Source organism: Ambystoma mexicanum, chromosome 3q, assembly GCF_040938575.1.
Source record: "Ambystoma mexicanum isolate Mex_15411 chromosome 3q, UKY_AmexF1_1, whole genome shotgun sequence".
Classification (NCBI taxonomy): Eukaryota; Metazoa; Chordata; class Amphibia; order Caudata; family Ambystomatidae; genus Ambystoma; species Ambystoma mexicanum.
This window is the reverse complement of record NC_090926.1, coordinates 738960620-738978066: the sequence shown is the minus strand read 5'-3', so window position 1 is coordinate 738978066 and position 17447 is coordinate 738960620. Positions and strand designations below refer to the sequence as shown.

The 17447-nt window shown below is 45.0% G+C and overlaps 1 protein-coding gene across 1 annotated transcript in view; it reads right to left on the bottom strand.

Moving 5' to 3' along the window:
- Positions 1 to 17447, bottom strand: part of UBE2O (ubiquitin conjugating enzyme E2 O) — a 1359828-nt gene that overhangs the window by 1088526 nt on the left and 253855 nt on the right. The window contains exon 3 of the mRNA XM_069654680.1: positions 9564 to 9674. Coding sequence (XP_069510781.1) covers positions 9564 to 9674 — 111 coding nt within the window. The remainder of the gene's footprint in view (positions 1 to 9563; positions 9675 to 17447) is intronic.

The window sequence follows — 17447 nt, the reverse complement described above, 5'->3', positions numbered from 1 at the left end:
CCAAAGGTTTCTTCGACGGGGTAGCCGATGTGGATTTCTTGGGGTTTTACCTACCGCCAATTTCCCCTTGCACTCCTTCAGAGCCAAGGTCTTGTGCTCCACAGCGAGACACTACATTTTCATATCTTCTGGAGAATTAAACTATTGAAGCACGCCGTAATTCTCGAAGTGTAACCTTACTCGGAAAAACGGAACTGAAACCAACGGGCGCTGCACGGGCCTTATATGCCTTAGATGAAAGACTGGACATCAACGCACATTGCCCTCTGCCGGAAAAGATCCGGAACAGCTGAAGCTTGATATTGAATATCAATGATGAATACGCGGGAGGACACAATCCATTAGAAAGATCACTCGTTGCAACTTGAGAATCCCCTGCAGGATGTCTGGAGAATCGTAAAAATGCATACAGAAGACCACCTGAACTTCTATGAAGAGCATTGCCCTTGAAATCAGAATCTGGGATACAAGTTTTGGGCATCTCAGGTTTTCTGCCAATGCAATTTATTTTGTATTTTATTGGGCAATTCTAAGTCATTCCTATATCAATAAAATTGTGTTTCAAAGCGCCCACAGGGCAAAGGAAAGGGAGCAAAAGGAAAACAACAGGACAATGCAATATTCTAAATACAAACAAAGCGGTCCTAATAGACCTTGTGAACATTTCTATTGTGCAAGTGCAGAGAGAGACAGTTTCACAGCAACAACTAAGTGCAAGAGCCGGTAGTGGAGGCAACAGGTAATTGCCAGGCAGTGACCACTAGATGGGGAGGGGTCACCAGCCCATACAATAAGTGCAGGCCTGTGAAGCAGCATAGGCCAAGTGGTGCTTCAAGGCAAGTGCAAGTAGAGGGCAGATGCTGCAGGCGATCAGACAGAAGGCCAGCCCCCCCACACCCCCAGGGACAGATGCGGGCCCAGGCCACGAATCACAGCTACTGTGGGGTTTAGCACGGGAGGGCGAGAGGGAACGTGGAGAAGAGGAACGTCTTGGTGTTTACGGAACTTGAGGCTATCCAGCTCAAGACAGCGAGGGGGAGGCTGTTCCAGAGGAGGGATCCAGCTGAAGAAAGGGAGCGGCCGCCCACTCTCTGCTTAAAGAAGTGCTTCACCAGCAGAGTTTGAGCCGGAGGATCGGAGGGATCTGGAAGGAGAGTATTTGGTGAGAGCAAGTTGCAGACAGCCTTATGGATGATGCAGAGGGATTTCAATTTGATCCTTGCAGCAACTGGGAGTCAGTGAAGATATTTTAGGGTTGGAGAGATACAGTCCCTGGGCTTAAGGCCAAGGATAAGACTTTCAGCACTATTCTAGATTAGCTGTAGGGGGGCGGGTAGATTAAGCCAGAGGCTGTTGCAATACTCCAGCCTGGAGAGTACCAAGGCCCTGAAAACATCGGGGAAAGGGAAGATGCCTGTGAGAAGGTGAAGGTGGAAATGGGCCTTCTTGGCAAGGTCCAGGATGTGAGGAATGTAAAGGAGGCGTGGTATCACAAGTATGACACTGACACAAAAGGTACAATTTGTAAAACCTTTATTAAAGTTTCAATGGGGTTGGAGAAACTCCTATGTTGCCCTATAGCTAGAATAGGAGTAGTCTCAACCGTCAAATGATAAAAACAATCCTAGTTGCGTCAGTCAAATCAAAATGGCCTATACTAACAAAAACCTAATGCCTGTCCTATACCTTGTACAAAAATGTGAAAAGGAGAATATATATGCAAAGGAAAGTCAGTGTTCAAATAAAGAATGAATGTGGCCGAGTCAGCTCTCCTCCCCATGTTGGATAGCACCTAGTAAGGTGGTCCCTGTAAGCAAGATGAGACACTGGCTCAGGATCTCAACAAAATGAGCAGTTCAAAACGTGGATCAAGGCTTACCTGGCCTATCACGTAAAGGTCTCAAAACAGTTTGACAAAAAGTTCACACCAGTCTCTCCCACCCCCCTACAGATATCCCCCCTCCCGCCCCCGTCGGGCTCAGATCCATTTCAGCAAAAGTTCAAACAGTTCACATTGGTCTCCCTCAGTCGAGCTCGGACCGTTTCCTCAGGTCTTAGACATTCAAATGTGCGCAGCTCTTTTCTAAAGACCTCTGCAGGACCACTTCGACTTTCCAGTTTTCAACTCACAATCCTATGTTATTTGCCCCAGTGCTTCCTGTCTGGGTAGTTCACTATATTTTACACCAAAGTTCCACGTTCACCTTTTACTCTCCCCTTTGAAGTGGTTTAATTTCAATCATCTCGCTTTTACAGTTAATTCACTTTATCGCTACAACCTCTGAGAGTTCAGTGGGCTCCTTTTGCCATCCTACTCCATAACTCACTAACGCAAATTTATAGCTATTGTCACTTCAAGGTTCACTAGCAGGTCTGCCTTTCTTCGTGTCACATCTGCACGCATGCAACCTTAAGTTGGGCGATAATGTTGCCACTTCAATTGTTCAGCACACACCAGTGTCTCAGGTTTCTTGCCAACTCACCGGCTGTGTGAGTTTCTTTCCAGTTTGGATGACCTTCCAAGTTTACTAATTAAGGTTAATACCACAGGCTCACCCGTTAACCCGGGAGGGTCGCTGGCATCCTTTAAACACAATGCAGCCTTCAGATTTGGGATTCAGCCTTCTCCACATGTCTTTCGCTGCCTTTTGGAGGCAATGACATCCCGCAGGGAACTCTTTGGTTTCTCCACCCGTGAAATAGGAGGGATTACGAGTATGGGAAAGGGAGGGATACCTCGTCTCGCTATCGGCTGCCTCACCACCACTCACGAAGGCCGCTAACCCAGAGGATCCTCCCGCACTGCCCCACAACCAGGGTCTGGATCCAAAGGGGATGGATGTGCCCTGGCCACCTGAGCGAGAGCTCCCTGGGAACTAGTGGCCGAGACACCCTTTTGTTTCTCACAGGAATGAAAGAGGGAGGAGTCGAAGATTACTCCCAGGTTTCTGGATTCAGAGGAAGGAGAGGGGAGAGGGGGAGAGAGCCCATCAAGGATGGCCAAAGTGAAGGGAGAAAAGGGGAAACAAGAGTCAGTCTTGCTGGCATTGAGACAGAGGTTGTTGGAGGTACACCAAGACTGGGTAGCAGATGGTCAGGAATGACAGGTCAGAGGAGATGCAGAAGGCAGTGTGAAGAAGAGTTTGGCGTTACCTTCCTAACACTGGAAGTGTGGTGAAAAGGTGGCGATAAGGTGGTCAAGAGGAGTGCGATAGATGTTAAAGAACCAGGGCGAAAGGATAGAGCCCTGCAGAACGCCATAGGTGGAAATAGAGGGGGTGAGGAGAAAGAACCCAGTATAGCCTGGGAGGGACAGTCAGTGAGGAAGGAGGTCAGCCAGTCCAGTGCCCGCTCCAAGATACCAAGGGTATCATGGAGCAGTTTTCTGAAGATGGAGTGGTTGACTGTCAAAATCACAGGGAAAAGCAAGTAAAATGAGAACAGCAGGTGAGTTGGAGTCAAGAGATGCGAGCAATTCTTCATGGGGGTTCAGGAGAGCAGTTTGTGCTTCTGGATGCTTGGAATCCAGATCGATGGTCATGCAGGCAACCAACAAGCTCAGTATGCTATGTCAGTTGGGGGGAAAAGACCAACTTCTCCAGAAGTTTCCGCAAGGAAGGGAGTGAGAGATTGGGCAGTAGTTAGTCAGGCATGAGGGGTTGGCAGAATGTTTTTTCAGGAGGAGGTGCACTAGAGTGCTTGAGGTAAGAGGCGAAAAGATCCAGTGGTAAGAGTGATTGCAGAAGTCTGAGTGCAAGGGCAAGGGAGCAGATATTCGCTTTCATAGTTCTGGAAGAACAGGGGGAGACCTGTTTGGAAGAGACCTTCATAGAGCGGACCGTTCTAGTGACCTCTTCCAGTGGGATGAGAGACGGAGGAGAGGGTGGATGAGGGAGGAGAGGCCAAGGGTGGCAGGGCACTAGGGAGAGGGGAGGAAGAGAACACTTAGGGTGTCTTGAGTTTTATCAGTGAAGTGGGAGCTAGTGCATTGCAGAGGACCTATAAAGGAAGAGGCGAAAAAGAGTCTGCAGGTGGATTGGCTAGTGCCTTGCAAATTTTTAAGAGTTCCGCTGTGTTGTTGGTAGCCAACTTCAGAGATGCAGCCCTGAATATGAAACTTCTTTGAGCTAATGGATAGGCGATATTGCCTTAGGAGAAAGACGGGCCAGTTTATCAGAGGATGAGCTTGAGGTCTGCCACTTCTGTTCAGCAGCTCTGCATTTGTGTTACAGGGCTGCTAGACTAGAGTCATACCAAGTGTTACGTTTGGAGGCAGGTTTCAGATGGATCCTCATGACAGAGGCAAGAATATCTAGAGTGGGTCTTGATTATTGAGAGGCCTTGATTGTTGAGAGCAGAGTCAGTAGTTGAGTCAGGTTGGGGCGGGGGGTAAGGATTAGGCAGTGGTGAAAAACAACAACCGACACTTGCTATATTGGACGGATGTCCGCAAATTAAGCTTGCAGAGCTGGGGGAGTTTTCGTCAGAGGGCCGCAGGGTCCCAGGTGGGAGGAAAGGAGCGTGGTCCGACCGGATAGCGGGGTGGAGAGTGGGGTACAGAGCTAGAGTTCAGAATGGATGAAGGTATCGAGTGGGTGTCCAGCCAAGTGGGTAAGGCCGGAAGGGAGAATAGAGAGGGCGCAGGATGCAGAGGTCACGGAATAGAGTGGAGGCCGTGATTAAGGAGTCTAAGCGGCTGTTGAAGTCACCTAAAAGGAGGAGATTGGAGGTCCGGTGGTAGGAGAAGAAATTGGCCCATTCTGAAAAGAGAGGAAATAAGGCCCAGGGGCCGGTAGATAGGGGGAATAGTCAGAGAGGAAGTGGGAGATGCCAAGATTGCAGATGAGGCTTTCAAAGGAGCAGTAGGGCTGGGTGGGTATGTGGGAAGAGGGGACCCACTTGGGGAAGATCAAGGATACTCCACTGCCAGTGTTGTTGAGACGTGGCCTTGAGATCCTGTAGCCATCAGAGAGAAGGGAGTCAAAAGCAGTGACTGAGCTGGCATTGAACCACATCTTCGTGACAGTGAGGACGTCAAGAGCAAATTCTTCAAGGAGGAGGCAGATGTCAGAAGAATGTTTGATGATAGAACGGGCATCAAGTGTGGCTAAGTGAAGCCAGTCACCACCCTTAAAGTTTTTCCGAGGAGGGGTACAGGAGGGTTGGTAGACCTGTCTGAGGTGATGAAGGTGCCGAGAGGGGAAGGACGAGTTGCAGGAGCTGGAAGAAAGTTGATGAGAGATGACAGGCACCGGTCAAAGAGGAGAAGGTTGGGTGGAGGACCCTGGGCCATGATAGTGCCATTCTGATAGACATTAATGATGCACCTAGAGGATGCGAAGCCAGCCAAGAGAACTTCCCATCTAGTGCCACTATTAATGGGTGAGGAAAAGCACGGGGAGAGCGTGGATATCAGATGTGGCATCAACAGGTCTGGAGGGGGGACAAAAAAAGAGGATGTCAGTGACAATTTGTCTGGAAGTGGCACTGATGTAGGTGTCCGATAGGTAATCGAAGGATTACAAGAGAGGAGATCCTTTTTGAACTTTCATTCCAGACAGAGGGTGGGGGGTGGGGGAGATATGTGATAAGACTAGATGAGATGGAGAGAGCCATAGCAGGCGGTAGAGGGAGTGGGACACTAGTAGTTAGTGCACAGGCATGGGTAGCTCATCAGGCAGCCTAGCAGCCGGGGGTATTTAAAGAAAAAAAAGAAAAGAAAAACCCTAGATTTGACTTTGCACAGAAGCACTAAAAAAGCACAAAAGTGTGGGTTGCAGTAATTTAAAAAGCACACCTAGATTTGACTTGGGCAAAGAGTGCATGTGCAGCACTAAAAAGGGCTAGGCACACAAGGCAGTAGAAGCACGTAAAAAGGATGTACAGTAAGTAACCATTTGCAACTTGAGATAGGACAGAATGAGATCTAAGTTAACGTCTCCGCAGGCCATACAAGACTTGATGCTTGAAAACGATTTGTGGTCCTTATGCAAAGGATCCACTTACTACAGCCACTAGAACATGGATCGCAGTCACTGCACTTTCATGCCAAAAGCCTATACTAGATTGTATGGATTTACCTCCCTACAGATCAAGCTGGATCCTGCAGCAATGTGTGCTCATACTGTCGATGGATGTATTCTCCACTTGCACCAGGATTGAAAAGGTGAGAGAAAATGCTTTAGCGGCAACATGGTCAAACCCAGGATTAGTCTCCTTCCATGACCAGGTTGTTGAGCCTATAGTTGCTACCATGCGCTCTGCACAATCTTCCATAGATGCACGAGTCCCCAGAGTGATGCAAACGATCTCGGAAAGGTTTCTATATGAAATTGCTTTATTGAACACTACAAGAATAGGGGTTGCATCACTGACTGGACTGACATGGGCACTTAATATGATACTTCTAGCTACATGTGTGGCTTCTTGGATCACCAGAGCAACAGGCCCTCTGCAGTCACTGTTCACCATCTAGTCTGGGAGCATAGGGGAAATGTCAGACTACCTACTGTCAGTTGGAACATGTTCAATAGCACTTCAGTATCCAAGTGAATAAATGGTCTATGAGCTAGTAGGGATAAGACTTTCTAAACTCACTTGGTGAAGGACCTAGGAGATGCATGAAAACTTGTATTGGCCAGCAGCCAAACCCACGGTTGATAAGGAGGCAATTTCATTAAATAAATGGCTTACTTTTATGCAAAAGAAAAAATTAACACAGCCTTTAATGTAGATGTTAACACCTGCCATGAATTGAGAGACTTGTTTCACTGAGTTTAGGTCAAAGAGAAGGACTTTTCAACAGGTGATCAGCCAATACTATTGTCAGAGTAAACCTTCCACACAAGAGTGGGATCCAGTTGCCTTTCGATGAATGACTGTTTAATGTCATGTCAAAGATCTGAAAACATTTATTTAATTTTGCATTAGTTTATTAAACAAAAAAACTTTTACAGATTAAATTTCAGCTAATCCATCCCACATGGTTCAAATTATATAGTCTCAATGGCAACACCAAGTCACAGAAAGGTCAAGGATCATCAGTGCGAAGGATTCCATTGCGGGTTGTCTGCTTCAAGGACCTTGTTCAGAAAGTATTGACTAACCTCAAGAGACCATATTGCCGTTTGTCAAGGCGCCCCACCATTCCTCCGGACACAATGATGGGATGGCCCGGATCAACCAACCAAAATCTAGAGTTCCAACCTCGGTCAGCCCAGGGCAAAACAGCAGCAGATGCTTAAAGGTCTCCACTTGACCAATCTCCGAGCAAAATTGACACCAACTTATTTTTTGCTTGTGGTGGAGACCTTGAGGCAGTTATTTCGGAAGCAAGTTCAACCTAATCAGTAGGAATTGGTTTCCAAGTGGTTTATTTGTGAATTTCTCCAGATATTTGGGGAAGTGCCAAACTTTCTTACTTGATCCAGATGCCGATACATTTTGGATTATAACCCTGGAAAATGCTTCATCATACAATCAAGGTCATACGGTTTTGTTTTGACTCGGGCAAGTTAATAGGTCCTCTGTAGTACAGCCAATTTGCTTCAACTTGGGATTGTTAGCATCCGAAAAGAGTACCGGCCTTGAGGACCAGACACAGTTCCCATATAATGTCAGTCTCTTCCATTCTTTCTACTGTTGCCATTAGAGAGGGTACTATTATTTACTAGAGCCATTTGTTTACCATTTTCAAGAATCAATTGATCTGGTCAGACACATTTCAGTTTGGACTGATAAGCGCGTTTTGTGGATGGGTAAAGTTTTGATTAGAAAAATAGGGCGAGTGACATTCGTAGAACTCAATCTGGTTTGGATGCATGCATCGTGTTTTTGTGGGAATGTACACAAGCCTCTTGCCCTCCATCATTGGTATGGAATGTTCATATTGAGCCAAGTATAGCCATTCTTTTGCTAGGCTGGAAAAAAGCTGAAATGCCAACCCAGGAGCACTGGAATGAGGTAGCTAGTACGGTTGGCTAACAATTTAGCAGGAAGCTGTTCTCCTGTCACAACAAAGGACATGATTTTATTCTAGACAGATCTGCTTCCAATTACTCCCCAAGTGGTCTATTGGTTTACCATATTAAATTTAAACCCACTGATGAATAGTCCCTAATGAGGTTAAAAAAAAGGGGGGGGTGGGAGGGACTTCGCCAAAATATCAATTATTGCACTTAAGCCGACAAACTAGTTTGTCCTTAAACATGCTCCTGGCCACCTCCCCACCACATTGTCCATAAACTAGGTTAGGAGCATAATCTCAAAATATGCTGTGCAGTTCTAGAATAGAGCCTAGATGTAACCTCCGGTCACTTAATCGACTCAGAATTCGGTAATCCTAAATGACTGGACAGTAAACGGCTGCCTGGGACTAAGTGGTCAAATAAAAATGGCTACTGAAATTTAAAATTACAGCTGCCGCTGAAAACCATTGTAAGGCGGTCTAATCACCCCAAGACATACACATGATGATTAAAAAGCACACATGGGCCTCGGAGCCGTATGGCTGGACCAGGACCACATGCTCCTGCGGAGGGAAAACGTGCTGCAAGGAGACTGCAGTAAAAGTCCCTATAACCGCCTAAAATAGGTTATACCAGAGATAAAGGTCATGCCCCATCAATTCTGGTCTGTCCACACCATAGCATCCCTTATGGCACTTGCCATAAAACCAAAGCTGATGAAAGGCAGTTATCAACTTGTCCTAAGGGGGCTTCCCAGTTTCCTTCAGCTTCCAAATTTGCCTCCTCCCTGCCCTTAGTCCCCCCCCCCATTGTAATGATCTTTTTTTCATGCCTTGGGAATCAAGGAGGTAGGCAATGGCAGACCGCATCGCCCGATTTTCTCCCATCAGTAGACCACTTGGAGTAGTTGAGCCAAGAAGGAAAAAGGAAATCTAAGTGGGAGGGCGGAGAGTTCAAATGACCACAAAAACACTTTAATCTGCACTTTGCATTTGAAAAACATGAAGAACAAAATGAAAATCCAAAAGTCTAAACTGTTAAAAAGATTAAACTGTGGTGTATGAGGATCTGCTGCAGCAGTGTTTGCATGTCGACATAAATGTCCATTGCCTTATTTAATGCCAACAGCTGTAAAACAGTATGGATGTGCTATTGAATGTGAAATTTATCATTCAACAATGTATTAAGCAAGGTCTTCCATTGTTAAAACGAGGTTGGAAAACTAGCACATAGGTGGAAATAGCCTAGGTAATGAATATTACTGAAGATACCAATGATGGAGAGCATGTAGGTTTACATGTACTGACACTATGGTCCTTGGCCCTGTTGATGGGAAATAAACTGCAAATACCTACCTTCCTTTTATGACCAAACATCTCCATCACTCCCTTCACCCCCAGATATTGCCACAGCAACAAAAACGAAAAATACAAAATTACAACACATAGCATAATGAAGCGTGAGGACCGTAAACAAGCTTGATGCCAGACCAATAGGGCACGTAGGAAACAGCTTTGCAAGCCAACCAACTACAAATTATGTCACTTGTAAAATCGCTACGGCTTGGCAAAGGGGGAAGAGGAAAAAAAAGCTCACCCATATATGATGCAGGTCCTTGCTGTTAACGGGATATAACACACAGTTTGTTCCCACCAGCTTCACTGCACAGTCTATATTTGCATCGATCACAACACCGCACTGGCTGTCCTGGAGGTGAAATGAAAAGCAGGGTAATCAACATCCTACTTGTTAGCAATGATCAGAGTAATCCAATGGTAAGGTAACATGTACAACATTGTTTCAAAATACTAGACCATTCAGTGATTAAAGACCAAACAGTGGACCTACACCTGAAAATCACCTTAAAGCAGTCGCAGTTTGCATGCTTCCACTCAGGTTAAAAGATACAGACCCATAGTTACAAACAAAAAGTGAAAACCTTGAAGAACCCCCACCTCTATGCACAGAGGGGTTCAGGGAGATTGCTTCAAAGATGCTACTACAACTGGGGGTAAACCGAGCTACTTGCCGATAGGCAGAATTGAAACCTGTGCTCGTACCTGAACATCTTAGTTACAATGTTAACAAGACTGGAATCGTATCTGGTACACTACTGTTGAAGTCTTGAGGAAATCGCCATTTCCCATAAATGTAGGTCACTGTGTGATCTAGTAAAAGGATTGCAAAACACAAAGAACTGTTTTGGGAAAGATTCCAGGGGGCCTTCCCTGAAAATATTTGGTATAAATCTCTTGAATGGAGTAGTGCATCAATAACTTCTTTGGTGGAGAGAAGGCAAGCTACTGATTAATTCTGCAGATTCGATGGCGAGGTGCAGCATTAGGGCACGTACAAAGAATACAGGGGCCAAGACAGAAAGAACACAGTTCCTTAGATCACAGCTTAAGGAAGCGATTGGTGCCATAGAAGGGGGGAAAAGCAATATGAGGTTTAACCAACATCACCAAATTTAAAGGACTTTAAGGAATAACAATACTAGTGTGGGTGACGGGCAAATATTTACCCTCAATTCCCAAGTTTCCACAAAAAAACATGTTAATGTAGTTGGTTTGTAATTGTGACCATCCCCTTTTATTCAATTATTTAGGCAAGTGTGTTTTCTAGTAGTGGTTAGTATGGACTCAAGGGTTTCATCTTTTTAAAATTCTAGAAAAAGAATCAGCAAGTTTGGGAGGCTTTCCTTTTAGTAATTCAGACTGTTGAAAGGGAAAGAAGAAAGTGGAATAAAACAATAACCCTGAAAGAAAAGGGTCAGGTAAATTAAAACCATATCGAACATACAATAACCTAGATGTGCGGGATATCCAAATGAGGGGGGGGGGGGGGGGAGACATTAGGAGAGCTTTGATCTTAGGTGTAGGCCTAACAATTATATGCATCTAGCAGATTAACCTTTACATTGTCGGAAATGGCCAGGGCAAAATGCTGCAAGTGAAAGGAATCTTGTAAAAATTGATTGTGCAATAAGTTGTGCATCTACTCATTAATATGTCTTTCACACTCTGTACCCAAAAGTAATTAATTTTGAAGAGTAAGAGCTTCTACTGGAAGGATATGGGGAATTTTAATTATTAAAGACACTGTGGGTCTACAGTGTAGATTAGATTTACTGCCGACGAGGATGGGGTTTACTCCAGCTGGTGTCAACCTTCAACAATTCACATACATTTCCTTTCAAATTATTATCTAGCAGGTATATATGAATAACTGGTTTGAGGGGGTGCACAGAAGAGGCTGGGAACAAAAAGGGACTAATCGTTCCCTGAAATATTAGCACCTTACACTAGATGACCAAATACAGAAAAAAATAAAACCTTAGAAGGGAATTTTAGCATTAGAGAATATCATACAAACCACATCAAATAGTTGCTCAGAACAAAGTTTCCTTTATTTTAACGATAATCCAATCAGTCATTTAATATAAATGTAAATGTCTGCAATGAGACTCCATCAACCAACTTAAAGAAAATCAAATCCAGTATACAAAATCGTATTCTCCAATTATGCCAATCTAAAGCTAAGGCACTGAATATTGAAGATCAAGCAAAATATTTTAAATTCATGAAACCAAGGTTTGCAGAGAAAGCACTAAAAAAATGAGGCAACACATCTGGACCACTGTACCACACTAGATTAAAAGTGGTTTTAAAAAACAGCCCAATAGCACCCAGGGTCAGACTATTTAAGGACAACCAATTCCATGGCTTAAATAAACTAAACTGAAGAGGATCTCCTTCAGTGCTTCATTTATACCTTAAAAAGGCAGAGGGCTCCAAGTCCAGTCCTTCTCGCTCGCCTTCTTCCTGGTCCCTTCAGCTTGTGCAATCTTCCGCCTCATAAAGGAGTGTGGAAATTATATAAACTTCCACCAGTCTAAAAATAACCAGGTCAACTGGTAATCTCCTCAGATAGCATGTCCATAAGATTGCTCAGTGAAACAGAGATAGCTTCTGGCCCTGCTACATCCAAAGGCAGTGGGGGTTACTATTAAAAAGGAGCTCTTTTAAAACACCTGCTGTGCAGTAAAAAAATCATGCTTGCATTCACGATCTGGTCCAAAACATCTTGATCTTCTATTAGAGAGAATTGGCTGGCAAATTATTATAGCTCAGCATTAAATGACTCCCGTTTATTTCTCAGCCATCAGTCATAATCAGGCAGGACAAAATAGGGGTTGTGTTGCTATCATTTACAATAAATTCAACTTGAAGGAAAAATCTATTTCCATTGCTAAAAATGGGGATGCTTGGCATGTAAAATGGAAACCGACCCCAAATGCTTAATTCAACTGTATCCTATTTTATGGGCCCCAGATGGGGGGAGTCGCAGATTTTGTATCTGAACTGGGCCATGTAGTGGGTCAACTTGGCACTATATGCCCACATTTGATGTTACTGGGAGATCTTACCTTGTGGTTGGATCAGCCAGGCTGCAATACACAGACTTTGATAGCGTTCATTAGTGAGTTCACCCTAAGACAAAGGGTTATGGTCTCCCACTCACAGGCATGGTCATATTTCGGACAATCTTTGAAAATCACAGGCAACTGAACACTTCTAACCCACTTTCTACCTTGGACCGATCATGCAGCGATGTTAAAGATTAAGTTAAATCAGACCGCAGCCAGTGTCAAACCAACTAAACGGCTGCAGTTCATGCACAAATTGTCTAATCTCACATTTACCTGCTTTGCTGGGGCTTTTCTCAGATGAGAGATCCTCAAAGTAGTGATCTCACCACTCTTTCAGATGCAGTTGATCAAAGTTTAGTAAATGTGGTAAAATAGCTAACCCAGCTAAAAAGAGCTAGTCACAACCCGAACAGTGAACCTCAGTTCAACGAGAATATACATGTGCAGAAAAAGTGGTTCAGACAGGCAAAATTATTTTTTTGTTTTTTTTTTTTATACACAAAGCTGTTCCGCAAGCTACATTTTAAACAAACATTTATAAAAAAAAAAAAAACCTAAAAAGTGAAAAATGTGCAGAACCTTTCTAGCCCTAATACAGCCAAAGAGCTTTTTCACGTTCTAGCTGTACTACAAACGACAGAAGCGCTCAGAAGCACATTCCTCCCTCAAGAAAAATGGAGTTAACCCAGGCATTTTCAGAAATAAAATAAATAGGGATTTCAATCGTCAGCTAGACTGGATGTTAATGGTGGATATTTGAAGTATTGTATAATGTTCCTTGATATTGAATAGGACTTCCTCCAACTTTTAACAGAAGCATGACTCATTGACGACTTCTGCGCTTTTCCTCTGACATTTGTCAGAGTATAAATAGTTCATTTTCTTCCAGAAAAGTTCTGTTGCCGTAAACCTGCAGCAATAACCCCTTTTCTGAAGAAAGCCACATTAAATCCTAGTGACCCTATAAACAATCGCCCAATCTCAGGTTCCATGCATTAGTAAGAAGTTGACAAGCATAGGTAACCTCCAAGCTTACCTCGAATACCTCAGGTTGGCTGGACGATGTAGAGGCAGGCTTCCGAGAGGACTACAACACAAAATCAGTGCTGGTTGCAACATTGCAGGATCTTAGATGTTGGGTAGATAATGGGGAAAAAAGGTGCATTGGTATTACTGGATCTGTCCGCAGCTTTCGATATTGTAGATCAGGGATAACCGACATGTAGCTCGGGAACCTAAAACACTGCTCGCCAGTTGCTCCAGACCAAGGTGGTGATGCCAAGAAGGAGGCTCTACACATGAGACAGCAACTACCGTCTGTGCACTTGCATGATCCGAATTGCACTGGTAAAACTGCAGAATCGCCGTCAGGCCAATTTGCTGTGTCTTAACTGTTAAATGGTTAAATGTATTATGCGCACTTACGCTGCCTGTGCAGACTATTATTGTCTCAGAACTTCAAGGGCTTTGAGCGACCGTTGCATTTTTTCCCCTTGTTCACACCCTCCTTGAGCGCTCTGAAATACTTGCCTGTGAATAGGTGCTTTATAAATAAACAATACCATACCAATGGCAGTGTAGCCCAAACCAGACCTGTGTGGGAAAGCTAGCCAAACCACCAGTTCTGGGAGACAAATGATATGCCATTAATTGTGGATGCATCAACAGAGTGGGCTAGTCTAGGATTCTTCCTTTTTCATGTGTAGATAGGAGAGCTTTCTGAGGGAGGCCAAGTTCAGACATGGAGTTGGCCAGAGTCAGTGCAGAATGGTCTGTAGGGTGAAAGTGAGCGTCCCCCAAAAATGCAGTGATTACTCCCCAATGAGAGTCAGTAATGGACACACCCCAGGAGGGAATGAGACTAAGACCAAGTGCGGGTGAAGATAAAAAGTAAAGTTTATCCAAAACCAAATAGGGCAAGCAGAGAACGCTGCAAACTCAGAGCGCTCTGCCAGACAATCGAAAACGTTCATATTTATTACAAAGTTGCATCATAGATAATGTAAACTATAGGGGGCCCATAAATTGTGGGGTTTGGATGGTGAAGACTAGACACTATGTATTCTTTAGGCTCGGTGCTCCAAGATTGGTGGAGGTCCACGTGGTGCTAGTGTGGGGTGCACGGGTCAGCTGGGCTCTTCTGGGTAGAGCGCAGGGTCAGATGTCGAGCTGTTACAATTTGTGCTACATAGCAATGCCCTTTTGGCCACACATACTCTGACATTCATCTATTCACATTGACATAAGAAATATATTACTAGACGTTTGACCTGGACAATAAGAGTAAGACCACATGGGTCCAGGTGCCTAAGCTGTTCACAATAATTTATTGACACATTTATCAAGCATTCTCTTAGATTCCATGAGAGGGTGGTTTATTGTGTAAAAAGAATATATATATATATGTATATATATATATATGAGATACATTACTCACCGTAATCTTATTTCTGATGCTTGTATCTGCTTAGATTCACATGCTGTGCATAGGCCGACATCTAGTGGAAGCTGCGGAGTATTACAGTTTGTTTTTCGAAACTCGAAAATGGGCGTCGACACAGGCGTGCCAGTAATACTATCCCTAGTGTGACGTCCACTATACCCAAGATCCCTCACGCGTTTGGGATCCTCAGATTGTATTTTTTCTGACATGAGGAAGCATGAGGAGTAGCGCGAGTACAGATAATCCAAGCAGATAGACAGAAAGGTAAGACTACAAGTAATCATGCGCCTTCTCTCGGAGGGGAGGAAGGGTGGGTCGCATGTGAATCTAAGCAGATACAAGCATCAGAAATACGATTACGGTGAGTAATGTATCTCTTCTGAGGCTTGTGGAATCTGCTTAGATCACATGCTGTGCATAGATTAGCGAGCAGTACCCGAAGAAGGAGGTGGGATGTGAGAAGGGTCATGAGCAAACAGGTGTCTTAGAACCGCTTGTCCCACTTGTGTATCTGTCTTGGAATGAGTGTCAATGCAGTAATGCTGAGTAAAAGTGTGAATAGAGCTCCAAGTAGCTGCTTTGCAAATGGTGTCGAGGGGAACATTTGCAATGAAAGCCAGAGTGGCCCCAATGCCTCTAGTAGAATGGGCCCTTGGCGTAAAAGGCAGAGTTTTTCCAGAAAGAGAGTAACACAGCTGTATACAGTTGATAATCCACTTCGAGATCGCGCCTTTAGAGACGCGATCCCCCTCTCTGCCTGTAGCTACGGAGACAAACAGTTGATCTGTTTTCCTTAGCGGTCTGGTTTTATTTACATAGTAGAGGACCGCCCTACGCACATCAAGGGTGTGTAGTTTCACCTCAGCTGAGCTTTGCGGGTTCTGGAAGAAAGCCGGAAGCTCGATGGACTGGTTTACATGGAATTTAGATATAAATTTAGGTGAGAACCTAGGGTGTGTGCGTAAAACCAGTTTGTCTTTGTGGATAGTAAAGAAAGGATCCTGCACTGACAGAGCCTGAATTTCACTGACCCTTCTTATAGAGGTAATGGCTACTAAGAAGGCAGTTTTATAAGTCAGGTGTTTGAGACTACTTTTATGCATGGGTTCGAAAGGGGGGCCCATGAGCTTAGCTAGCACCACGTTGAGGTCCTATCCTGGCGGTGGGTTCGAAATAGGAGGGTGAAGTCTCTTTACTCCTTCCATGAAGGCTTTAACGACTGGTACTTTCCACCACGATACTTTGTTATGGGATGTGGTGTAAGCCGAGAGGGCTGCCAGGTGTACTTTCAGAGAGTTAAAAACCAAACCTGCGTCCAGCAGGTGGAGCATGTATGTTACAACGTTGGAAGGAGTGCAATCAACTGGGTTGATTTGTTTATTCTGGCACCAAATAACGAATCTCTTCCACTTGTTAAAGTAACAGTGCCTTGTGTTTGGTTTCCTGGATTCTTTCAGGATGTCCATACACCTCTGTGGTAAATTGAGATGGCCAAACTATGACCTCAGGAGCCATGCTGCCAGGTTCATTGAGTTGGGTTCCTGGTGCACTGTTTGACCTTGTTGCTGGGACAGTAGGTTGTACCAGGCTGGGAGTTTGATGGGCTCGCACAGCGCCATCCTGCGTAGGTGTGGAAACCATGGTTGTCTCGCCCACATGGGAGCAACTAGGATGAGCGTCATCGATTCCTTGTTCATCTTGTACACCACCTTCCTGATGAGGAGTTGGTGGAAAAGCGTACGCAAACATCCCTGACCAGTTCATCCACAAGGCGTTCCCTTGGGAGTCTGGCTGGGGGAACCTGGATGCAAATCCTGGGCATTGTTTGTTTTCGCTTGTGGCGAATAGGTCTATAGTGGGGAAACCCCACTGAGAGAAGAGATCTTCTACGATATCTCTGTGAAGGACCCATTCGTGTTCTTCTGGGAGGGAGTCTCTGCTTAGGGCATCCGCTAGGGATTTGAGCTCCCCTGGAACATGTTGTGCTGACAGGAAGATGTTCCGTCTGAGTGCCCATATCCAGATTTTCTGGGCAAGTTTGGACAGATTTGGCGAACGAGTCCCTCCTTGTTTGTTCAGATAGAACATGGCTGTCGTGCTGTCCGTAAGGATCTGCACCGACAAGTTTAGCAGATGGGGCTTGAACGCCCGAAGCGCTCGGAATACTGCCAGAAGCTCTAGCAGGTTGATGTGGTTCTTGGCTACTGAGTGAGACCAGAGACCCTGAGCTGTGTGGTGGAGATGGTGAGCTCCCCACCCAGTCAGGCATGCATCTGTAGTCACCACTGCCTGTACTTCGGGATCGTAAAAGGGTTTTCCCCTTGCGAGATTCTCTCTTGTCCACCAGTGTAAGCTCTGTACGAGTTGGCGAAACGACCACTAGATCGTCCCACTGACCACTTGCCTGAGACCACTGTTTCGCCAACCATTCCTGCATGGGACGCATGCGCAGACGCGCGTGGGGGACCAGGTAAATGCATGACGCCATCATGCCCAGTAACCGCATTGCTTTGCGTACTGTTATTTGTTGACCTGACTGATAATGTGGAATTTGCAGTAGTATATTCCGAATTCTCTCTTCCGAGGGGAAGGTCAACCCTTTCTG